At 42.2% G+C, this 26,261-nt stretch overlaps 3 protein-coding genes across 3 annotated transcripts; 2 read left to right on the top strand and 1 right to left on the bottom strand.

The window, feature by feature from the left end:
• The first annotated feature begins 34 nt into the window (after nucleotides 1-34).
• LOC112222768 (C-type lectin domain family 4 member E-like) lies at nucleotides 35-1,714 on the top strand. The gene has a single exon (XM_024385512.2). It carries the CDS (start codon nucleotides 271-273, stop codon nucleotides 904-906), a length of 636 nt encoding a protein of 211 aa, XP_024241280.1. The 5' UTR covers nucleotides 35-270; the 3' UTR covers nucleotides 907-1,714.
• A 133-nt stretch (nucleotides 1,715-1,847) lies between these two features.
• Nucleotides 1,848-3,363, top strand: prss1 (serine protease 1). The gene is made up of 5 exons (XM_024385511.2): nucleotides 1,848-2,007; nucleotides 2,169-2,331; nucleotides 2,449-2,702; nucleotides 2,831-2,967; nucleotides 3,122-3,363. The coding sequence occupies exons 1-5, from the start codon at nucleotides 1,968-1,970 to the stop codon at nucleotides 3,269-3,271; spliced, it is 744 nt and encodes a 247-aa protein (XP_024241279.1). The 5' UTR covers nucleotides 1,848-1,967; the 3' UTR covers nucleotides 3,272-3,363.
• A 9,344-nt stretch (nucleotides 3,364-12,707) lies between these two features.
• LOC112226779 lies at nucleotides 12,708-17,956 on the bottom strand. The gene is made up of 3 exons (XM_024391339.2): nucleotides 17,715-17,956; nucleotides 17,129-17,303; nucleotides 12,708-16,622 (listed from the first exon to the last, which is right to left on the bottom strand). Exon 3 carries the CDS (start codon nucleotides 16,575-16,577, stop codon nucleotides 12,708-12,710), a length of 3,870 nt encoding a protein of 1,289 aa, XP_024247107.2. The 5' UTR covers nucleotides 16,578-16,622; nucleotides 17,129-17,303; nucleotides 17,715-17,956.
• Nucleotides 17,957-26,261: the final 8,305 nt, after the last annotated feature.

Raw genomic sequence — 26,261 nt, 5'->3', positions numbered from 1 at the left:
GAGTACAGTGCAGTCACAGAGACACATTAGAATACAGTGTATGTTATAGTTGAATTGGAATGACAGAGGAAAATAACATGATTTCTGAGTGTATCATTGACAGCACAAAATGCATTAAAAGGGAGGAACGAGACTGGTGATTCTGATGAGTGGACTACGGTCATATTTGTCAGTGCAGAGACCCTGAAAGGACATGATTCTGGTACCAAGACAGAAGACACCACACCAAAGAGTAGACCTGGAGAAAGTAACTACGGCTCTGAGGGCTCGATGGGGAGATGTTCCAGAGTTGCTGCAGCGTGTCTGGGCCTGCTGTGCCTTCTACTACTGGTTGGGATCATGGTGCTGTTTGTCTACTATAATGGAGTCACTGTCCGTTTGGAGGAGAGGTTGTTAGTTTATAGAACCAGCAACAACAACCTGACTGAACAGAGAGACGAGCTACAGGTCCAAAACAAAAACCTGGATGAAGAAAAGGCCGATCTAAAGAGAAGGTACAATATGCTGAATCAAACCTGCCTTGAAGCATGGAAGAAGTTTGGTTCCAGTTTGTACTACATCTCTGACGGGACTGAATCCTGGGAGGAGAGCAGACAGGACTGTCTAAAGAGAGGAGCAGACCTGGCGATCATAAACAACAGAGCGGAACAGGAATTCATCTGTACATTTAAAAGGTTTTTCTGGATTGGTCTGACTGACAGAGAGACAAAGGGGACTTGGAAATGGGTGGACGGGACACTAATGACCACAGGATTCTGGTCTCCTGGTGAGCCAAATGGTGCCTCTATCGACTCTACTGAGGACTGTGCTGAGGTTAACACCTTCAATGACCCAGAGAAAAACTGGAATGATCTCAGGTGTAGTGAACGGCGGCACTGGATTTGCGAGAAATTGGCTGATCAGTAGCTCAACTTGGTACATGCTTCAGATAAACACGCACAAACACACCTACATGTCACACACCACCTGTAAGACTGAAACAATTCCCCATGACATTATAATCTCACTGAGCAAACAGTACCAACTGTTCTTGTCCAGACTAAACATCTATTCTATTTGTGTTCACATTGTACCAAACATATTAACCATATGTTTATTTTTGTCAGATCTGTCATGTTTTTCCTGTAATATACCAAGACAATCCCTAATGTATAATAGAGCATTACATTATTCTATTTCATTTAAATACATTCTAGTGACAATCTAAAAATAATTTCCTGTCCCTGAATATTGAAAAAGAAAGCCTTTCAGGAATTTTTATGCAATGAAATACATTCTGAAAATGTACAAATGATGAGTGACATATTGTATTTGTAACACCATCTATACTGTACAGCATCTATAGGTATTTCTGAGGTCAATAAAACATGATATCATTAGATTACAACAATTAGATATCATGATCATATGATGAATGTTGTTATACAATCCATGTTGTTATACTGTTTGTTTTATAGCTCTTTTTATATCAAAGAAGCAGGCTCTGTAACAAACAGCCTATATTGATAAATGAAGCTGAGGAACCCTTAGACACACTCTCCTTTCTGACCAATACTCGAAACCAGTTGCAAAATGCCAGGCTTACTTCAAATGCTAGGTCAGGAACCCCCCCCCCGTGGCCTCATAGTGAATCTATTTTGGAGAAAGTATGTGACACAAAACCAAGCACTGTATCAATAAACATTTCTATATTCCTTCAATGAGGAGTCGAAAAATGGGGCAAATGTCTATTCATTTTAACATGATAGGAATTTACACAGGGATGCAAGGTAATGCCGTTTAGCACACATCCTCAGTTGAGGAGCCTCGTTAGCCATATGTCCGTTCACACGCAAGTTACTGTTTGACAGGTACCAATGGAAATGTATACATGTATGCCCTTGAGACTGACCAATGGCAGAGGACAGAGTGGGTTTATAAGAGGGCTCTGACAGTGGCTCAGTACCGAGGCAAAAACGGACAAAACCATGAAGGTCATCATTCTTCTCGCTCTGTTCGCTGTGGCATGTGAGTACCGGTTTATTCAACAGGAAATAATATGTGGGCCAAAAGATTGGAGACGGCATGAAAATACAACTCTGGATTAAGCTATAACTATACACTGTTTGAAAAGTTTGGTACATTTGACCTTTTTCTTTACAACGATTTCTCCTTTACATCCCACTCAGTCGCTGCCCCCATTGACGATGAGGATGACAAGATTGTTGGAGGGTACGAGTGCAGAAAGAACTCTGCATCCTACCAGGCATCACTGCAGTCTGGCTACCACTTCTGTGGTGGCTCCCTGATCTCCAGCACATGGGTGGTGTCTGCTGCTCACTGCTACAAGTCGTAAGTGACTGGTGAAACTTTCTTCAAAAACATTTACCAAAGCCATCTACAGTATGTTCGACATGAAACTGTATTTGTCTGAGTACATCTGATTAACCCTCCCCTCTCTCTCCCCAGCCGCATCCAGGTGCGTCTGGGTGAGCACAACATTGCCGTCAACGAGGGCACTGAGCAGTTCATCGACTCAGTAAAGGTCATCATGCACCCCAGTTACAACAGCCGCAACCTGGACAATGACATCATGCTGATCAAGCTGAGCAGGCCCGCCTCCCTGAACAGCTATGTGAGCACTGTGGCTCTGCCCTCCAGCTGTGCCAGCTCTGGCATCCGCTGTCTGGTCTCTGGCTGGGGCAACCTATCCGGCAGCAGCAGTGAGTAGCATTAACAATATGCCCACAAAGACAGTTTGTTTCTCAAACTGATGATACATTATATCACTGACCACTCAGAACCAAAGAGAGAATGACTGAGAGACTAATCCTCTTCTGCCCATCTCTAGGCAACTACCCTGACACTCTGAGGTGCCTGGATCTCCCCATCCTGAGCAGCAGCAGCTGCAACAGCGCCTATCCTGGACAGATCACCTCCAACATGTTCTGTGCTGGCTTCATGGAGGGAGGCAAGGACTCTTGCCAGGTAAGCAGAGTTGAAGCACTTCCACTGATCCATTAACAGAATTAATGAAAATACGATTATAGAATTTCCAAAACCCATCCTTCAACCTAGATTGACTGATACCCTGAAACAAATCTGCTCACTTTTAATTTCTGTCTCCCCATCTCTCTATTAGGGAGACTCCGGTGGCCCCGTGGTGTGCAATGGTCAGCTGCAGGGTGTTGTGTCCTGGGGTTACGGCTGTGCCCAGAGGAACAAGCCTGGTGTCTACACCAAGGTCTGCAACTACAAATCCTGGATCAGCAGCACCATGTCCTCCAACTAATTGATCTAGACTGGAGGAGACATCTTCTCTCAGACAGAAATCCATGATAACAACAACTGTCATGAGAAAATAAATTCTATTTTACTTTTAAACACTGTCTTCGGTCATTTTTTCACTAACTGGTTGGATTCTGCATGTTCTACAGGAACATACACTATATATACAAAAGTATGTGGACACCCCTTCAAATTAGTGGATTCGGCTGCTTCAGCCACGCTGTTGCTGAGAGGTGTGTAAAATCGAGCACACAGCCATGCAATCTCCATAGCAGAATGGCCTTGTTGAAGAGCACAGTGACTTTTAAGGTGGCACTGTCATAGGATGCCACCTTTCCAACAAGGCAGTTCGTGAAATTTCTAGGAGCAACAACCGCTCAGCCACGAAGTGGTAGACCACACAAACTCGGGACAGCCGAGTGCTGAAGTGCGTAGCGTGTAACAATTGTCTGTCATCGGTTGCAACTAGGGCTGTGGGGTTCATGAAATTGTGAATCTCAAGCAAATATCTGTCGGTCTCACAGACCGTTAATGAACATAAATACATTGAGCATCTCCTGGCATCCACACATGGCCTACAAGCCACTGATGCAGACTTTTAGAACATCTACTTTTTAAAGGTCTAAAATCCATGTAATATAGCCTACACCATCATAATAAATCCTATTTATTTTAGACAGATCAAAAGAAACATGATATGAAGAAAATGTAGTCTATTTCAGAACAACAGAATAGCATTTTTCTTGTTATGTTCGGCCCTGATCTGGCTATGCCATATGGCTGTGGGCTACACTAGTTCATTTAACAGGCAAGATTTGCTTAGAATTCCGTATCATTATTTTATAGTATGAAGAATACAATTGGACATAGCTGAATAAAATATATTTTCTCCAAACAATTTGAGGGAGTGCACACATTTTTGTGTTGAGCGGTTAACAAAGAAACAGCTACTCCTATATGCTTCATTTAGAGTTATGTAACTTCACTTGGGTTGTGTTTTGATTTGTAATACATTCTTGGCTGCATGATGCAACTAATGATGATTTGAAAAAAAGTCACATGAAAGGCATGAGCTCTACTTTGTTGTTTTTTTGCATAGGTTGTACACACTTCATCAGTCTGATTCACAATTTGAAGAGCCTTGAAAACCCCAGCTGCATCCCCTTTCTATGGCTGTAATGCCCCCTAAAAATTCTTTTTGCGGCCAGTGACTGTTGTGCCCTTGGGCTGAATACAATAATTACAATTCCCTTCTCCCGGCTGCGTGTCGAAGCACCTCTCACTCACATGGCTCGCAGTCACGTGATTGGGTCTTTCTCACAGGCTACAAGTGAAGACAGACAACTGCACACATTCTTATCCAATTCCGAGGCGCATGTTGAAGATATTGGAAGAACTGTCTGCATTTACTTTTCGTCAGCCAACAAGATGAGTAGGCCTAACAAATGACTATCCGCCGTAGTACAAAAAGTTGACCTACTTTATTCTGTGCGAGAAATAAATATTCCAAACATAGTCTGGGACATTTGTGGGATGCGATAGATCCCAAATTAATACCATTTCTAGCATAAAAAAATCTGTTTTAAGCAATGACCCTGACGGAACAGATGAGAAATGTTTGCTTAAACCGGTTGATAAACTGTTAGGCTATTTCTTCACATTATAAGCCCAGCAATGCGCACACGGCAGAATGCTAAAAGCGCAAATGTTCCATTAGCAGGAAAACACCATTCTCAAAAGTGACCACAAATGAGATTATGCATTTAATGCTTTTATTATGAAGGTGCATTTATTGTGAAAATTACCTGCCACAAACTTGAAACTCAAGCTCTGCACACAGTATGTATGCCAGTTAGGCTTTAAACCCATTGTAAAGCGGATTAATGTGATTAATTTTAAGCAGTTATTTGGCCACTTTAGTTGTGATACAAACCTTATCATAGCATATAGGCCAGGCTACATGAGGTGTGCAGCTATGATTTGAAAAAGTAGCACCAAAAAAATAAGCAAGCGCTGTTTGCCTTAAACTGGGCATAATTCACAAGTGATAATATATCACTCACAAGTGACAGGCTGATATTGTCACCAATCACACTATTATTGATTTAATATTGTCTTTACATACAGTGCCTTTGGAAAGTATTCAGACCCCTTGACTTTTTCAACATTTTGTTACGTTAGATCTTTATTCTAAAATGATTAAATGGCTTTTTTCCTCATCCACACAACACTCCATAATGACAAAGCAAAAACAGGTTTTTAGAAATGTTTGCAAATTTATAAAAAAATAAACACTGAAATATGACATTCACATAAGTATTCAGACCCTTTACTCAGTACTTTGTTGAAGCACCTTTGGCAGTGATTACAGCCTCGAGTCTTCTTGGGTATGACGCTACAAGCTTGGCACACCTGTATTTGGGGAGTTTCTCCCATTCTTCTCTGCAGATCCTCTAAAGCTCTGTCAGGGTGGATGTGTAGGGTTGCTGCACAGCTATTTTCAGGTCTCTCCAAAGATGTTCGATCGGGTTCAAGTCTGGGCAACTCAAGTACATTGAGACTTGATCCAAAGCCACTCCTGCGTTGTCTTGCCTGTGTGCTTAGGGTTGTTGTCCTGTTGGTAGGTGAACCTTCACCCCAGTTTGAGGTCCTGAGGGCTCTGGAGCAGGTTTTCATCAAGGATCTCTGTACATTGCTCCGTCTGGCCCCTCTACCATAAAGGCCTGATTGGTGGAGTGCTGCAGAGATGGCTGTCCTTCTGGAAGATTCTCCCATCTCCACAGAGGAACTCTGTAGCTCTGACAGAGTGACCATCGGGTTCTTGGTCACCTCCCTGACCAAGGACCTTCTCCCCCGATTGCTCAGTTTGGCCGGGTGGCCAGGAAGTCTTGGTGGTTCAAAACATCCTCCATTTAAGAATGATGGAGGCCACTGTGTTCTTGGGGACCTTCAATGCTGCAGCCATGTTTTGGTACCCTTCATGTCTGTGCCTCGACACAATCCAGTCCCGGAGCTCTACGGACAATTCCTTCGACCTCATGGCTTGGTTTTTGCTCTGACATGCACTGTCAACTTTAGGACATTATATAGACAGGTGTGTGCCTTTCAAAGTCATGTCCAATCAATTGAATTTATCACAGGTGGACACCATCACAGCCACTGCTTCATCAGGAATTTTTACAAGTTGTAGAAACATCTCAAGGATGATCAATGGAAACAGGATGCACTGGAGCTCAATTTTGAATCTCATAGCAAAGGGTCTGAATACTTACTTACATAAGGCATTTCTGTTTACATTTGCATTACCTTTGCAAAAAAATTCTAAAAACTTGTTTTCGCTTTATGGGGTATTGTGTGTAGATTGCTGAGGATAAGTTATTTTTAAATCCATTTTAGAATAAGGCTGTACCGTTACAACATGTGGAAAAAGTCAAGGGGTCTGAATACTTTCCCGAAGGTACTGTATACTAAATAACATATGTGTGAAATTTGATTTATAATGGACCATTATCATGCAACTGTCTCGAAACAGGGGCAGTGGGGAAAAAACCATGTCATCTATGCACTTAAATAGTGAATGGAGGACGCTTTTCTCATGGTTCATTTTCATTCTAGCCAGATAGGCTATACTCCTTTTTCAAATAGAAGCAATGTGCTTAATATTAGGAAAGTTGATCCTCCTCTTTTAAATAAATATAGTATGCCTAGCCTATAGAAAGCTGATGGGATCCTCCTCTTTTTAATAGAGGCTATCACTCTGTTTTCTCAATTGCATAGCCTATAGAAATGTTGCGCAACATGAGCTCATGGGCTCTCATTAAGTGTTTGATTAGATTTTTTATCACATTTGCATTGATGTCAGAGTGATAGAGACAATAGAGTGCCAGGCAGTTAGCAAGTTTGGTATGCTACTAATGACCATCAGCAGCATCAGAGCTTGGAGAAGCCTAATTTCCGTGACTAAATGGTCACGTGGAATTTGACTGCCCTCATGACATGTGTGCCTGTAATACTGTCACCTTGTCAGAACTAATTGCAACCCTCACTACAGAGTTCCAAACTGCCTCTGGAAGCAACGTCAGCACAATAACTGTTGGTTGAGAGCTTCATGAAATGGGTTTCCATGGCCGAGCAGCCGTACACAAGCCTAAGATCACCATGCGCAATGTCACACGTCGGCTGGAGAGGTGTAAAGCTTGCCGCCATTGGACTTTGGAGGAGTGGAAACACATTCTATGGAGTGATAAATCACGCTTCACCATCTGGCAGTCAGATCTATGAATCTGGGTTTGGCGGATGCCAGGAGAATGCTACCTGCCCCAATGCATAGTGCCAACTGTAAAGTTTGGTGGAGGAGGAATAAAGTTTTTTCCATGGTTTGGGCTAGGCCCCTTAGTTAAAGTGAAGGGAAATCTTAACGCTACAGCATACAATGACATTCTAGACGATTCGGTGCATCCAATTTTGTGGCAACAGTTTGGAGAAGGCCCTTTCCTGTTTCAGCATGACAATGCCACCGTCCACAAAGCGAGGTCCATACAGAAATGGTATGTTGAGATCGTTGAGGAAGAACTTGACTGGTCTGCATAGAGCTCTGACCTCAACCCCATCGAACACTTTTGGGATGAAATAGAACGCCGACTGCGAGCCAGGCCTAATCGCCCAACATCAGTGCCCGACCTCACTAATGCACGTGGCTGAATGGAAGCAAATACACACAGCAATGTTCCAACTACTAATGGAAAGCCTACCCAGAAGAGTGGAGACTGTTATAGCAGCAAAGAGGGATGATTTTGGAATGAGATGTTTGATGAGCAGGTGTTCCCATACTTTTTTCATGTAGTTTACATGTCGTAGTACAGACATTATTGCTATCAAAATGATGAAATGCTGGTTTGGTCTGTTTTCATCTTAAATCAGGGTACAGGATAATTTTTTTTTTTTTAATGTGAATCTCTAATAAATATGGTCAGGCTTTTATTTTGAAAACTACTCCATTTTGACACGGGTGCTTTTCAAGATGTTAGGGCCAGGAAGATACCAGTATCGTGGCAAGGAAACAAAACACGAAGTGGATTTAACTTCTTTGGGGAAACAGCCTTGAAGTTGGAAACAAACATCATTATGTTTTTTATCCAGAATCACATGTATTTATTTTTACACCTATAGCTTGGAAAATAAAAGGACCAAAGAGTCTGTTCTGCATCATGTTTTCATTTTTGCCATGGAAAAAATATTGCGACACTGGTATCATCACAGCCCTAGAAGAGATATGAATTCAAATATATTTTGTGAGGATTCTGTTGGTGTTGGAGAAAGTTGCCATAAGGGTTGACACGAAGGCCTTACAATGAAATTATAGGATAAATCTCATAAGTGACATGTAATTTCTTCGAAACAACTTTATAAATAGTTAGTCAAGGCACTCCTGGAAAACAATCATATATATAGATCAAACTTACCTCTTGTCCTCTTCATCTTGGTATCTATGCTCCCAGAACCATCCTCTCTCAGCTGGCGTGTGCCTAGTGTTTGGTCAGGGTGCTTTCCTGTATGAATCTCTCTCCACAGGATGAGCAGCGATAGGGTCGTAGTTGACCCCTGGCAGGTCTAGAAGTCAGGTAGACATTCCCTGGTGAAGTAGGTGTCGACAGGGATGGGGGGGGGTGCTTGGCCATCATGTGACGTTCCCAGGTTCGAAGGTCATTGAAGATGATATGACAGTGCTCACAGCTCATTGGACCAGCTCTGTTTTTTTCATTGTCTATACCTGAAATAACATGCCGACACGGTGAAAGATCTGTCGATGTGTCCTTGAGCAAGACAGTTAACCCTTATTTGCACCAGGGGCGCTGTACTACTATGGCTGACCATATAAAAACAACTAACATTTTACTGCACCTATTCGGTGTGTGACAATAGAAACATTGTAATTTTTTAAATAAAACACAAAAAATGTATAATTATAAAACATGAAAACTGAAAGAAATATTAAGTACATAGACTGAATTAAAAACATTAAAATATTCTATATACCCTCAGCCTCTCCTCCGTCTGTGCTTTCTTGGACAGAGTCTTCTGGGCCAGTGGGGGGCAGACTCCACTTGCTGTGGGTGCGTTGGTGAGCTGAGAGCAGGCGGGAGGAGGGGAATGTTCGGTCGCAGACACAGCAGGCAAACACTGTGCGACCTCTGAGATGTCTCTCATACTTCACTGGGTGCTTGAAGCGTAAATGCCTCTCTTCTGTCTCTGCATCCTGAAAGGTCATGAAACACTGGTGGCACTGAGGAGACTGGGGAGGCTGGGCTACTAGAAGAGAAAGCAATTAGACACTGTTAGGAGAACCAGTGGATACACAATGATGTGGTGATTTGCTGCAAAGAGGAAAGATTGTCAAATACAGGTAAATACTGAGTCATTGAAAAGAGAAAATAACAAGATACATATCATATCTAGATCAGAATAATTGTTTTAAGACACCAGTTCACAGAATTCCAAGTACCTTGCAAATGAGAGGTGAATCCATAGCCTAAACAAGAGGAAATACTAATAAAGAACCAGCCTTACCTGAAACTCAGGTTGAATCAATAGAGATTACTGCAGTGCTTCCCTCCGCTTCCTCTCTCACCACCCTGTCCTCCTCATCCTCCCAGTTCCTCTCCTCTCCGTGCTGTCTCTCCCGGTGGCTTCTGAGTGCCAGCAGGTTGCAGAAGCTCTGGCTGCAGTCATGGCACTGCTGTCGTTCAGCCACAGTCCCGCGGCGGCGGAGTGTGAGCGCTTGTGGGAGGACAGCATGCACAGGCTCTTGAGCGTCCGTCCACAGACCCCACAGACGTACTGGGACTGGCCCATGTGACTGCGCTTGTGCATGATGAAGGCTGTGGGACGGAGGAAGCGGTCGCCACACACTGGGCACTGGAACTCCAGTTTGACCTTGTGGCCGTGGGCAACCCCGTCCTCCCCTGCGATGCCAGTACAACAGTGTCCCGTCAGCTGCCAGGAGGAACTGAAGCAGCGCTGACACAGTCTGCAGCACCAACTGGAGTCTGACCCAGAGACATCCACAGTCTCAACAGCAGACCAGAACCTCTCTTCTGTCTTTCCCTTCCTCTTTTTTCTCCTCCTTTCTTCCAGGGTGTCGGTTTCCTCAGGGAGTTGGTCATCTGGAGCTGGAGTTGAAGCCGTGATTTTGTGGGATTGCAGGAGCAAAGAAAGTAAATGTGTTGAAAATCAAGGTTGAAAATAAGAGACTAATATATTGTATCATGTTGTAAAATGATCAATACTACAATTCAGTTTGTGTGCAAGTGTTGGCTTGCAGGCTCCTAAACCCTTATTTGGACCCACCTGTAGTGCCTTGTTCTGTTTGAGGCCCTCTTGGACTTGCTCCTGTTTGATGAGTGTGTCAGATGACAGTGGACCATTGGCCCCTGACATCTGTTCTCCATATTGTCTTCTTGCCTGGTTAAATAAAGGTAAAATAAAAATTGTTTAACGATGACCATCAGCATGTCACCATCCAATGTCGCTCCTTTACCACATACTGTCTCCATCCTATTGTATTCTTTGAGATTAGTAGGCACATCAATAGGGTATGATGAAAAAGAAATGGCTGCAACATTTGGTCCTGATTGCTAAGGCTTATTATAAACAGTGTCAGCTGTAGAACCATACTCTGGTCACAGATCAAACTACTTTCCAAAATATGGTTATATAAAACATGTGTCATTTCTTCAGTTTATAGCCTACGCAGTAAATATAACATATTTAGGTCAAAACAGAACACCTTCTAATTTGTACAAGATATCATGGACAGAACCTGGCTGTGACCGTCAATGACCTCAAATTCCGTCGCCTACCTTGGCTGCTCCTCAAGATTCAATGGATCCTCTCTCTGTCCCTTGCGGTTTAATGCACGGGTATAAAATACTTCAAAGATACCGGTAAACTACATCTCTTGTTTGCCGTAAAATAAACATATTTGCATTATATGCATGTTCTCCATGTTTGATGTCAACCGGTGCGCATCCGATGGTGGGATTGTGAAGAACATTTTTTTTTCACCCCAATGTTTTGACCGTGGCGTGACTGATTTACTGCCGCCCATTTGGACCACGCCCCATTCTGTCGTCTGCAACCGTAAAAAACTATTAGCGGCGCCTCACCATTAAAATAAAGTTTTATCACAATTTCACACTATACATAAGGGCGCAAAAACACACAATCCCTGAATAGTAATTACGTTCAATAACAATTGAAATTAGTCTCACATATGTCTTCAAATTAAAATGTAGTCCATAACACATCAATCTGATTTCAAAGTTAAAGTCTTGAAAATGTTAAATTTCATTGACTCCCTATCATCTGGGGAAAATTAGTTTGTTCTCCACAGTGAGCAAACGACATTACCATTCAATACTTCGATGAGAACAGTGCCTTCAAAAGGGCATTCTACAACAAAATAATTCGAACCTGCAAGTGAATCCCACATGACATGTGTCCTGTCTGCCTACATATGTACTTGTGATAGGCTATATGTCTGAAATTAAATAAGCACAACATTAGAAAGGTGGCTTTTATTTTTATCTGACACAATAACTGAGTGAAACTAGAAAGTAAAATATACAGTATGTAAACAGCTGTCAGTTCATCAGCAACAGAACAAGTACTGCTTTTCTAAACAAAAGAACTTTCTGTAAACATGAGGGAATGTAGGCCTATTAGGTAAAACGACTAGAGTATTGGCAGTGAAAATATTTTTCTTGCATAAGTTACAAATCAACACTTAAACATAGAATAAATGACTAACTTGCAAAATATGAGGTTTCTAATTTTATTTTAAATAAATGGACAAAATAAAAAGGTATGTTAATCACTTGTATTGGCAGGCTAAATTACAACATTATTTTTCATCAGTTGAGAATCAGAGTCTGACAGTAAGAGGTTAACAATGACAAAAAGAGGTATGACAATGTTCCATGATCAAGCATAGCAATTTACACTCAAACTTCCATTGAAAAATAGATTGCAGGCCATGATCTGTCCTCGTCTGAAAACCTGCTACAGCTACTCAAATGTATAAAAGCACTGACCATCTTTTCAGATTAAGGGACACCCGCCAAAGAAAAATAAAAAATACTGTCAACCTAAAATTGATCATAGTGTAAGTAAATCGAATAACAACCAAAAGTAATCAGCTTCCCTAACGACCAACAAGCAACCAGAGTAACAATCGCCATTCAACAGAATATTCACTCAAACACATCAATACAACAACCCCTTATGTGTTAAAAATGCTGCTTTTGTTAGTTGACCTATAAGCCATTTCTAAACTGATAAACCTCTGAGAAAGAGATGGGAGGATAACGTGCTTTTGTGTTAGAAAAAGGTCCCTCATTTTCATTTCCTACACCTCTCCCCTGGCATGCTGCAAATAATGCTCATAGAGTTGTGAGACAGCAGGAAACTGAACACCACACTCCGCACAATCCAACCCCCATTGTCGCCTTGTCCTCCTTGGATCTAGCAGCACGTTTAGTCCCATTCCCATAAATTCTACTCTGCTTCCTGTTTACATTCCCATCTTTTCTGTCAAGGTTTGGAATGGTCTCTACCTGTGAGTACAGTGGTGATAGAGGGCTTGTGAGCAGCTGGGTGGAGTCATATAACTGGAGGCCTGGTTGGAAACCTGGGTGTTGCATTGGGGGAGGCACAGGTATAAGGGGTGACAGTGAATGTAGTACGTCTGAATGATTGGAAAAGTAATGAAGGAGATGTGAACCTCGTGGGTGGTTTGCTTGTAGAGGCGGAGAAGGGTAGTAGGTATGGTGGAGTTCCTGATGGGAGTGTGTTACGCCACTGTTCATGTGAGGGTCAAATCCATTCATGTTGGAAGGTACATCATGTTCATGTGTCGAGGGAGAGTAATCATAGCAGTCGTCCTGTACCAACATACTGTGGTCACCTGGTGAGGAATGGCAAAGCTGATGATTGAAAAGCAAATCTAGTGTCCTGAAGCTGGTGTTGCACTCCTCACATTGATAAGGCAGGCACTGCTGCTGTTCAAGTCCTTGGAGAGTTTTGTTTGGTCTCTCATCGATCCACTGGTACTCCGGGTGTTCTCGCAGCATGTGCTGCTTGTAGGGCCCAACGAAGCGGAAACCTTGGCGACACTTTGGACATGAGAACCGTCCTAGTTTCTGTCTGTGGATTCGCTGGTGAAGCCAAAGCTTTTTCCAGCTTTCCAGGGTCTTTCCACAGCAGTCACAGGTGTAGCTCTGACTGTGGGCATGAGTTAGCATGTGGGCTCGGAGTCTTCCTGTGTGTCTGAAAAGTCTTCCACAACGTGGGCATAAGTACTTCCTCGGGTCAGATTTACGATCTAGACTGTTCAACTTTGATACAAGTGGGGTGAGATTGTTTGTGGGTATAATGCATGTTTGGAAGGGGCGCAGAGTTGTAGCAATGGCTTTATTGGGATGTGTTTGTGAAGACAGACGACCACTTTGTTTTTGCTGTGAGGTAGGTTCACAGTTCAGCAATGAGGCAGAGGAAGCTGAACTCTGTCCAAGGTTCTGAAATGGGTGACTATCAGCAGCTGCAGGAAATACTAATTGGGTGACTGGTGAATGACTCTTGACACTTGGTTGCTGCGAGCTTTGCTGATTAGGGGCTCTAGGTTTCCAAATCCTAAATTCAGATTTGGATGTCATCTTCTCCCCCCTAACTTTGGTGCAATATTGGTGGTGCTCTTCAAATTCTGACATCACACTAAACAGCTGGTCACAGAATAAACAGCGAAAGAGCTTCACATCAGCATGGGTTTTCAGGTGGGTTTTGTACTGACGCCTCTGAACAAATCTCTCTTCGCAGATGTGGCATGTAAAAGATATGAAAGGCTTCTTCCGGCCCTCTCTGTCATTACTCTCCCTCAGACCCTTGCAGGGATGTTTTTTTGCAGACGACAACTGAGTGAAACTCTTCCCACACCGTGTGCAGTTATAAGGCTTAATGGACCAGTGGGTCACCTCATGAATACGAATTGATGAGCGATTACTAAAGGCTTTCCCACATACTTTACAGATATATGGTTTTTCCCCAGTGTGCATACGTATATGAACCTGCAGACCAGACCAAAAGGGAAACATTTTCCCACAAATGTGGCATTTGAGTATCCCCCCCTTTCCCCTTTTTCTCCTTTCTTTCAGAGAAACAAGGGGTGTATGAGTGGCCTCATTTCTGTTATCCTTCGTTTTACTCCCAGGCTCAGAGTCCTGGTTCGGGTTCTGCGAGTGCCACTTGCAATGAGCAAGCAATTCCTTTGAATTACTGAACTTCATTTTGCAATAAGGACACTTCAGAGGCCGACAGCGCTTGTTATGTTTCTTGACATGACTTTTTAAGTTAGATAGCTGGGCAAAGTCTTGGTCACAATCAATGCACTTATAGGGCCTTTCGCCTGTATGAGTGCGTAGATGGACGGTATATACAGACACAAAATCAAAATGGCGACCGCAGTACTCACACGTTTTCCCTGTGCCTTTTGGTCTCCCTTTTGGTCTCCCCCTAGCCTTCAGGCCACAACTGCTTGTTGGGTTATATTCAGTTTCATTGCCTACACCCTCTCTCTCTTCCTTGATTTTTTTACTTGTGAATTCTTCACCTTGTACAACATCTGATTTTAAAAAGGACTCATGCGACATAGTTTCTAATATGTTTACATCAGTGACAATAGGATTTTGGTGACTCTCAGGCAAATCTTTAAATCCTTCATCTGTTGACTTACTTCCATTTGAAAAGCTGTCATTTGTGTTACCCTCATACTCCCAAGCTGACTCGCCACAGTCCATCTCCTCTCCAACATCACCATTGCCTTCATCGACCTGCTTTGACATGGTGTCTGGATCTCCCTGTGAGGTCACACGTTGGAGTCTACCTCTATCATCAATGAACCTTTTCCTCTTTCCTTTTTTGTATTTAGTTTTTCCAAAAACAAACCGGGATCGCTTTCTGGGAGCAGTGCCAGCAGTTTCTCCTGGTTTGTCGACTTTGAGTGGCTTTTTGAACTCAGTGCCTTCACAACTAGTATTACAGGCCTCAACCTTCACACTGGTGTCAGTTTGGCATTGAAAAGACATGAGACAATTTGACTGTGTCAGGGAATTAAAATCCCCCAGCTCTATTTCAATATCCTCACACTTCACATTAGAGATCATGTCAGCAGTCCCACCTCGCTGAGAATCAACGCGACTAAGTGACACAGACACATGCCTTGCAATATAATCTAGCGAACGCTCAGTCTCAATATTCTGATGTTGAGGTGGAATATCCTGGGAATTCACAGATGCTGTAATAGAACATGATTTTCTCTGTGATTTTCTCTGTGCTAACGCAAACTGCCTCACGAGTGTTGTTTTCTTTGGTGGTCGTCCTACTCTGTGTTTAGGCTCAACAGGAGTTTCCTCAGGCTGATGACCAATGTTTCCTCTCTTTTCCTCTTCAGATAGCATCTCATCAGGTTCCTTTTTAATTGCCAGTTTTTCTTCTGTTACATGGGATTGTTGCACTGAAATAGTGTTCATGGTTTTTCCTGGTTGTTTCTTGGTCGACCCCTTTGGTCGTCCCCTTTTCCTTTTTGGTTCCAAGGGTGAGATAGCCACAGGGCTGGATTCAGCTGGTTGATGGTCTTGGGGGGACAAGTCAAGAACAGACACCGCTGTATTGCTTGGTTCACGGTTTAGAGATATTGCTTTTGTTTCAATAGCTCTGAGAGATGTGTCATCCCTGTTTTCTACACAGTTTGTAGTAAAGGAAATAGCATTCGCTCTGTCAGACATTGTTTCACTCCAATCCTTTGATTCTGCAGTGCTCAGATGAGAAGAACTCTCCACTGTTTGTAGCACAGTATGCAGCATCTTTGCCTTCTTGTGAGGGCGACCACGTTTCCTAACAACATCTACTGCTGCTGGCCTTGTTACACCCACCAGCTCTTTTGTGATACAGTTCAATGTTTGCTCACTCCCAGTAAGTGATAAATGCACTTCAGGATTGGCACTTTCACATTGAGTTCTAGCATGACCAGTAGCAGGTGAATTAACATGCATTTTCTCCATATTTGCCTGGGTCTTTGTGAGCTTTCTTCTGTGATTAATGTCACCAGAGTTTACCTTTCTGGAATTAGGATGGACAACCGAAACAGGTGTACCTGGTAGTGACCGTGTGTCAGAGGGTTCAGCTACCACTTTGTTCTGTTGGCTTTTACTTTCTCTCTGTAGTTGGAGTCTTTGTAAGGGCTCCTTCATTGGGGGCATGTTATGGCAGTTGTCAACCTCCTTGCTGATCTTCTCTTCAGATGGCTGTAAAACATATATATATATATTAAAAAAAGGGTATAATGCGTTAATACTTTTCTTTTGCGCCGGTCTTAGTTTTCATAATCAAATATAGAAACAGCCAAACTCAGCACATATCGCACAAATATATGGGTATATTGTATCAGATACACAGTTCTAGACATGAAAATACCCTGAAAGGGGACACATTAGAACAGTAGCATCTCCATTGCCAGTATCAGCAGTTACAGGTTTCTCGTTAGTCAGGGCAGGCAAGGGTTTAGGAGGGTTGCTATGGGCAGCAGATAAGGCTGACCGTTTCCTCATCATTGACTCCTCTACTGAAGGAAATTTTACTTCCCATGTCAGTCAGTCTCTTGCTCTGTTATCAAACCAAACATAGGGAAGAGGTGAATTCTCATTAAATCTAGATTCAGGATGGAGTTTTTCTAGCCTCTGGGATACAAGTAACAAGATGCTACTATTTCCAACATGCATTAGTGACTTTCTTATGCTATTTTAATACTTACTGTCTTTATTTTTAGGCAGGCTCTCTGGCGGGACTGATGAGGAAAAGATAAATGTTCAACGTAGATCCTCCAATAACAGCCCAGGCAAGAACGATCATCCAGCTTTTGTTCAAATCACGTGTCTCCTCTTCAACCACAAACTAGTCAGGTAACCCCCACCACTGTCCCCAGGTACCTAAACAGAAGAAACAGAGGTTTGAGCCACGTGATTCTACATCATAACATTGAAAACTGTCTTGGTTTAACGAACTAACGGTCATGTTATGTTGTATTTTGAGTTTACTTCCCTTTGCACGCAGAAATGTTAGTCTTTCTAGGGCCCCTAACAACACAATCCCCCCCCGTGGGGCCCCTGGCAAGAATGGCCAAGAACACCCCTTCTATAGATTGGGACAAGACAGGGATGGGGCTGTGCCACTGACTTGAAATCATTTTTTATAATAATTTAACAACCATATACCACTGGTCCCACTACATTTTGCATCTGTATTTTCGCACCAGATTTAGCAGCCTGGGCAACATTTTATCCCCATGCTGTCATTCAAATTGTCTCACCAAACAGCTTACATGCATCTCACATACTCACACACTGATGTAGTGTTGTTCTGTTGGGTTTAAATGTTGCACCTTGTGTCTTCCATGTCTTGAATCAAATTGATAGGTTCTAGGCACCACAACCCCTTGAGGCTGTCTGACATCCAGTGATCTAATCAAAGTGAAAAGAACTAGCTACGGGAATTCCCAAATCCAATCTATTCCTCTTGTCCCTGTAGGCAGCTAGCTACAATGCCTTCACATTTTGTTCTATTAGAGCCGGAATTCAAAATAAAAAAAATGCTCACCCTTCTACACCCCATAATGACAAAGCGAAAACATGTTTATTGAAAATGAAATACTGAATTTTCTAATTTACATAATTATTCACAAACCTGAGCCAAAACATATTAGAATCACCTTTGGAAGCGATTACAACTGTGAGTCATTCTGGGTAAGTCTCTGAGACGTGTGACAAACTCATTCCATGGAGGGCCAAACGTCTGCAGGTTTTCAATCTTCATTGATTGATGAATTAAGGTCACAGATTAATAAAGAGCTCCCCTCACCTGGTTGTCGAGGACTTAATTGAAAGTAAAACAAAATCCAGCAGGCACTAGGACCTCCATGTGAATGAGCTTGACTCACCTGCTCGAAGAACTTTGCACAGCTGGATTGTACAATATTTACACGTTCTTAAAATAATTATTCAGGCTCTGACATCTGACAAGATGATTGTTGATCAATGTTAGAGAGTCTATTTAAAGTCTTGCCATAGACTTTGCAGCCGATTTAAGTCAAAACTGTAACTAGGCCACTCAGGAACATTCAATGTCATCTTGATAAGCAACTTGTGTAGATTTGGCCTTGTGTTTTAGGTTATTGTCCTTCTGAAAGATGAATTTGTCTCCCAGTGTCTGTTGGAAAGCAGACTGAACCAGGATTTCCTCTGGGATTTGCCTGTGCTTAACTCTATTCCATTTATTTTTTATTAACATACAAAAAACTCTAGTCCTTGCCGGTGGCAAGCATACACATAACATGATGCAGCTACCGCCATGTTTGAAAATATGAAGAGTGGTACTCAGTGATGTATTGGATTTGCCCCAAACATAACACTGTATTTGGGACATAAAGTAAATTTCTTTGCCACATTTTTTGCAGTTTTACTTTAGTGCCTTATTGCAACTCTCATTTATGTTAATATTGTGGAGTAACTTACAATGTTGACCCAATCACAGCAATTATACTCTGTTTTAATGTCACCATTGGCCTCATGTTGAAATCTCTGAGCAGTTTCCTTCCTCTCCAGCAACTGAGTTATGAAGGACTTCTGTCTCTTTGTAGTGACTGGGTGTATTGATACACCATCCAGTGTTAATTAATAACTTCACCATTTTTACCCATCTACCAATAGATGAGGTTGTCATTCAAAAAATATGTTAAACATTATTTTACAGAGTGAGTCCATGCAACTTATGTGACTTAAGCACATTTTAACTCTTGAACTTATTTAGGCTTTCCATAACGTGGCTGATTACTTGACTAGACATTTCAGGTTTTCATTTTTAATTCATTTGTAAAATGTCTAAAGAACATAATTCCACTTTGACATTATGGGGTATTGTGTAGGTCTGTGACAAAATCTCAATTGAATACATTTTAAATGTAGGCTATAACACAAATGAGAGAAAGTCAGGGTGTGAACACTTTCTGAAGGCACGGTATGTAGCTGTGTCAACTAACGTCAGCTGTAGCGAAATTCTGCAGGTAGGCCGACATGCTCTAAATCCAGTTAGCTTGCTAAAGAAACATGCACGCAATAGCTAGATCTGTTTTATGTAAAACCCGCAGTTACTCACCCAAAAATGTTAGTGCAAACTTGTTCTCGATTCACCAGTTAGATAGCTGTCGACATGATGAAAGCTAGCTAGCAAATGTCAACATACCGTTTTGTAGTCCAAACCTGACAAAATATCAATATTTATAAATATAAAATGCATTGCACATAACATGTATGTTTTCGCCAACGTTCAGATACAGTGGTGTGTGCCATAATTTAAAACGTTAGCTTATTGTATTCGTGATTCAATTGTTTTTTTCTCCTCACTCAACATCCGGTAGGCCGGAAATGGTGTCGCGATGCCTACACCATCAAAGATGGACAACCGGGTAAAAAAAAAGAAAGTTTACCCAAAAACTGTGTGCAGTGATAATAAAATTCTAATGAGATGGCAAAATATTCTACGACTAACCCCTATTTTTTGTATGCTATGTGCATTCACAAGTGACAAACTATGTCAGAGCAGCTATCCCAAGGAATCAGTGAATACATTATCTACATATCCATCATGCTCTCTTGGCAGAGGCTATAACAGACCCTGACTTGTAAAACAACTAACCAAAATCTAAAACTGTCTCTTACCTTAAAACCCTACCTCTAACCGTAACCTAATTTAAGTAATTCTGGAGAAAAATAAATGTTTTGCAGATCAGGAGTGTCCTTATAGCCTTTTCCAGCTATCACTTTATGGCTGCTGCTATTGCTTTGGTCCCTGAAATACGGAGAACACAAAGATTATTACACTTTAGTTGCTACAAAAGAAAGGGAGAGAGTGGAAACAAAACAATATTTTATTCCAAGACCACATTTTCAGTAAAGCTACTGTAAAAAAACAAGCGCATTTTCAAAAGAAAAACTATCATACAATGTTTGTGGTTATCTGAACCATACAGACTGATTTGATACTGCATATGTAACATTTTCAATGTCATTTGACAAACACACAACTGAAAAATAAAATCAAGGTAAAAAAAAATCAAATCTAGGCTACTGACAGATTAGTTGTAAATTTGAGTAATTAGATAAGAGTTAAAGCTGGTACCTTACAAAAAGGGACCATACCCATAACCCATAGAAGATGTTTATGTCCGTGGCAGATGCAGAGGGTTCACATTGGGAATGCTTTTTGCACTGTTCATGTCTGTAGTACTGGGAGGGAAGAGGTTAATCGTTGGTATAACAGCTGACCTGGTTTGGTGAAGGAGCTTTTATGCCACATTCACGTGCTAGTCGGAACTAGGAAACACGGACATTTCCGACTTTACTAACTGGTTTTTATACACATGCTGTGTTCAACCAGTTAGCAAGTCGGAAATTTCTGAGTTTCCTAGTTCCGACTAGCACGAAAAGCGCATCCTCAATCACAAAACAGTCATCGTCTGAAACCTCAGTCTTTGAAATGGCGAACAACCAGTGCCCCTATCCGGGCCTACTGCCTTGTGGTCGGTATACAGTTGCATTAAGCTGAAGTTTGAATGTTGAACGCCAGCTCCTTGTCACCATTCCTTGAGGGAAAGGAGTATGGGCTGGTCCCCTCCTTCCTGCTTGACCATTGAGCTGTTTGCCCAGGCGTTGGGCCAGTTCATGTGCAAAAAGGGCCGCCATTGTGCTTGGTGCCTCTCGAGCAGCTTGACAGTTTGGAAGGGCTCCTGACAAGCTCTACACTTCAAGTATTTTTGTTCAGAAGTCCCTGGAACGGGCTGCTGTGGACCATATGCATCCCTAGCTGCAGCTCCCATTGAACGGGTCCTCGGACACGGCTGACGCTGGACAACCTTCTGAGCATCCCCACAGGCTGTTTCCTGTTACTCCAGCACTGTGGCAGTGGTAAATCTGGTTTCAGGAGTTGCCCGATATGATCCACACTGGTGGTGGCCAGGCTGTGGTGACTTGTTGTTACTGAGCAGGAGAACCCCGCTGCAGGCAGCCATGGACTTTATTTCTTGCATGAGTGTTGTGGTGCCATTTTAGTAAGTCTTTTGTTTGCAAAGCCCAGTTCACAGTAGGCACACCTGTAGGGCTTTGTCCTTCCAAACTTGCGCAGGGTCTCCACCAACACCACTGGCTGGAAGTAGTGCCAGAGGTCCGTTGTTGGGGCTCTTGGACCAGGTGGAGGCTTTGTGGCTCGTGGCATAGTGGCCGATAGCATCGGAGTCAGTCCAGGTTTGGCCCAGCTTCCCTGCCCCACCGTCAATACCAGCCTTGAAAGCTTGCTCCTTGTACTCTCTCTCCTCTGATATTGTTCCTTCTTTATGGTGCTATAATTAATTACAGTGTGGCCTGGTTCATGTAACCCGCTGTGGTCCATCATATCAACATACATGGAGAACTCTGTTCCACAGGAGCAGATGTAAACCAGCCGCAGGACAAAAGTGGTCATGAAATGAGATTTGGTCTGGAAAGATCCTTTCACAACTAAAGCAAAAGGGGGTCCACCATCACCAAGCTCCTTTCCCATTTGACATTGTTCCACTTTTTGCATCTTGACCTGTCCTCGATGCGATGATTCATGTAGAATAGGGTCTCTCTGGAGTGTCTGAGGTAACAAAAGGATATTATTTTAGAAAGCCTGTTCAACTGTACTGATTAGAAATTATATCAACAGGGAAGTATTACATAAAAAAGCAGGGCACATAATTCAGCAACACAACATTAGGTGAGCTGTAGGGCGTGCTAGCCTTTGGACTTAAATAACTAACTTGTTAAGTAGTGATATTGATACCTCACTATGTAGCTAGCTAACACCGTGGTCGTAAATCACTATGAAACGTCGTCACCCCAAGCCCGGCGCTGGCCCACATTTGGGGGTCTTTGTTTGCTTGGACCAACGGGTGTTCAAAAAGCTTTAAACCCAATTTGCAAACTAAAGCTTAATAATACATAGATACGAGTAATTATATTTGTTATATATACCTATGTTATAAGCTAGCTATCCAGCCTAGGAAATGTTTGTTCGTATAGCCAGCTGAGCGTCAGCTATCCATCCCAAAACATAGCTAGCCTAGCTAACGTTAAACGCAGCATTGCCTTACACCGGCGAGTCACTGCTGTCCACATGCTGTCCACATTCGGACATTTGTAACTTTGCTATAATATTGCTCCGTGGCTTTATTCATATTTCATAAGCTTATCGGCTGAATTTTGGAACGCATCCGCGGCAGCGAGGTGGAAAATACAACTTACTTCGTTTCGTTGGCGGGTAAACTTCCAAATGCAATATAACACTGCCGCCTGTCGGGTTGGAGTATGCAAGTTGATTTAGTTGAGTCAAAGATGAAGAGGCGAAGCGAGAGGGTTTACTCCGCCCAAAATCTGTCCACAGAACATTCATTATAAATCAAGGAGTTGTTTTTGTATGGGAGTCAATGAGTGTCGAATTTAATCAAGATAAAAAATTAATAGCTGTTTTGATACGTGAGGTTAACTTGATCTAATATAAGTTTCGTAATGCTTAGGTTGTAAAAAGTGTAACGACATAAGTGTGACGCACAAGGACATCCCGGCAACTGTGAAGTTATCCCTAGTGAAATTTGAGACTGTCTGTTTATTTATGAAGCAAGCATAGCATTGAATACAGGCGGTTGACAGTCAACACCCCTAATTGAATATTAAAAATTATATAAAAATGACGAGTTGAATCCACCAATCCAAAGAGAATAGACGGGAGTTTGACAGGCCCTGTTCCACTGTGGACAAAGAATCCCATTGTCAGGCGGAGGCAAGCATCGTGTCATTATATCCAGTATCTCTGGTTGAGTCTGGTAATGAGTGAATGAAGGGAAGAGGGAGCTAGCCAAATACAAACCTAGTTTTACATTCCGTTTTGCAACAAGAATGTAAGTTCCTGAGATCATGATGGTTTGTACAACGCTAGGAAGAAAGCAAATATGGGAAAATGCTCAAATTATCAACATATTTATCAGACATGCATTCCTAAAAACAACTTTTAAGCCTTAATGGTTAACCAGTCAGTGCCTCCTGTGACCCATTTCCATTTCACCAAATAGTACAAGCCTTTAAAATAAGATTCTGTAAATAGTATATAGCCTTTACCACCTTCGTCATTCGTGGCACACACAAAAACGGACATTAGCCCCCTAGAGTCGATTGACGCACTGTTGCATTAATCTAAATTCAATTTAAAAAATCCCATCAAAAGTCATTTTAACAAATTTTTTGTTTGTTTTTCACCGCATCCTGGATGCATCTCAATCCACATCTGCATCCCCCAGTGTCATACTTCAGATCTGAGACAACCCTTAAAACAGGTCTTCTCACAAAAACTTCTGTAGAGTCTGAACGTTTGACCTAAAAAAAAAAACTATTATGATCACTCTTTGAAAGGGGATAGTCTCAAAACACCACAAGTGTCGAGGCTCTTCTCAAGTTGGTAAGGTCGACGTGCAGTTTGGTAGCGTTCTAACAGTTTGGGTGATAAACTAATAGGACCCCACATGAAAAAATTTTTGCTTAAGTTTTCATGTACTAAATACATTTAACATTCAAAGGTTTCCATTGCATTCTTTACTTGTGTGGCATATTTTCTTTTGTCGACATTTGGACATTTTACCAATACATTTGCTATTTCCATCAGGCCTGTCATGAATATATTTCTGCATCCAGGTAATTCATACACAATGGTTGGAAACCTGGTTAGTAGTACAACAATCAACTCAAACCTTTCATCTATGAATGGGGCTTTATTAAAACAAGGAGCAACACACACTACATGCTATTTCCTATACATTTCTGTTGTTTTGATGGAAGTGCTCAAATATATATACACACAAGTATGTGGACATCCCTTCAAATTAATGGATTTGGCTATTTCAGCCACACAGTTGCTGACAGGTGTATACAAACCAGCATACAGCCATGCAACTCCATAGAGTAGACAAACCTTGGCAGTAGAATGGCCTTACAGAAGAGCTCAGTGACTTTCAACATAGTACCGTCATAAGATTCCACATTTCCAACAAGTCAGTTCGTAAAATGTCTGCCGTTAGAGCTGCCCTGGTCAATTGTAAGTGCATTTATTGTGAAGTGGAAACATCTAGCTCACAGAACGGAACCGGAGTGCGGAGGAGAAGCGAAAAAAAGAAGAAGCCTATCCTCGGTTGCAACACTCATGACCGAGCTTCCAGAGGCAGTTTGGAACATCAACACAATAACTGTTAGTCGGGAGCGTCATGAAATGGGCTTCCATGGCCGAGCAGCCGGACACAAGCCTAAGATCACCGTGCGCAATGCTGAGCATCGGCTGGAGTTGTAAAGCTCGCCGCCATTGAAGCAATGGAAACGTATTCTCTGGTGTGATGAATCACGCTTCACCATCTAGCAGTCCGACAGACGAATCTTGGTGGAGGAAGAATAATGGTCTGGGCTGTTTTTTTGTGTTTCGGGCTTAGGCCCCTTAGTTCCAAAGAAGGAAATCAACGCTAGAGCACACAAAGACATTCTAGACGATTCTGGGCTTCCAACTTTGCGTCAACAGTTTGGGGAAGGCCCTTTCCTGTTTCAGTATGACAATGCCCCCGTGCACAAAGCAAGGTCCATACAGAAATGGTTTGTCGACATCGGTGTAGAAGAACTTGACTGCACAGAGCCCTGACCTCAACCCCATTGAACACCTTTGGGATAAATGGGAACGCCGACTGCGAGCCAGGCCTAATCACCCAACATCAGTGCCCGACCTCACTAATGCTCGTGGCTGAATGGAAGCAAGTCCCCTCAGCAATGTTCCAACATCTACAAAAGCCTTCCCAGAAGGGTGGATTCTGTTATAGCAGCAAAAGGGGGGTTGACAAACTTCATATTAATGCCCATGATTTGGGAATGAGGAGTTCGACGAGCAGGTGTGCACATACTTTGTAGTGTATATTCACTTAATTGTTTTCTCCACAATGCACTGACAGCTACCACACTAAGATATAACCATCAACGTTTTTGCACAACCTAAAATAGCAGTTGAACAATAAGTGGTACATTTTAATAATGGTTGAAGAGTTAAAGGCATACTTCAGGATTTTGGCAATAAAGCCCTTAAAATCTACTTCCCTGAGTCAGATGAACTTGTCGATACCATTTTTTATATCTCTGCATGCAGTTTGAAGGAAGTTGCTAACTAGCATTAGCACAATGACGAAGTATACAGTAACTACCTCAAACTTCCTTCATAGTGGGGAAGTTGATAAAGGATTTCATTACCAAAATCCCAAAGTATCCCTTTAAGAACAAGCTAAAAACATCATTGCATTTTACAGCACAATACAACAGTTTACAACTATGACCATTAAAATAGGTTCAAGTGAGCAAGAAAAGTCTATTGATAAGACAGTGAAAATAGAATCAAAGTAGTATAGTACAATAGTGATTATATATGGTTACACAAGACAAAATTAATCCCTCAAATCAATAACCGATCTTGCAAAAACATTTTGCTAAAATCATTGTTCATATGTTCTGTTGGATTATGATTTTCAGAGTATTCATTCTCATTGTGTAACCTGCTCTGTGTCTCCAGACAAAATGCAATGGACCTTCCTGCGGTGGTCTTTCAGTGACCGTAGGCTGGGATAGAGGCGCTGGCAGATGAGGCAGCGAAATGAGTTGGTCTGGTCGTGTGTTTGCAGGTGTTTCTGGAGTCCCTCCACAGTGCCAAACCAGCGCACGCACACAGGGCAACGCATGGGCTTGAAGGCAGGCTTGCACATTCCATTTAGCTGGTGAAACTTGAGGCTGAGGCCATTGGGGAAG

This window comes from Oncorhynchus tshawytscha, linkage group LG23 (assembly GCF_018296145.1).
Source record: "Oncorhynchus tshawytscha isolate Ot180627B linkage group LG23, Otsh_v2.0, whole genome shotgun sequence".
Taxonomy (NCBI): Eukaryota; Metazoa; Chordata; class Actinopteri; order Salmoniformes; family Salmonidae; genus Oncorhynchus; species Oncorhynchus tshawytscha.
This window is presented reverse-complemented; position numbering and strand designations above follow the sequence as displayed.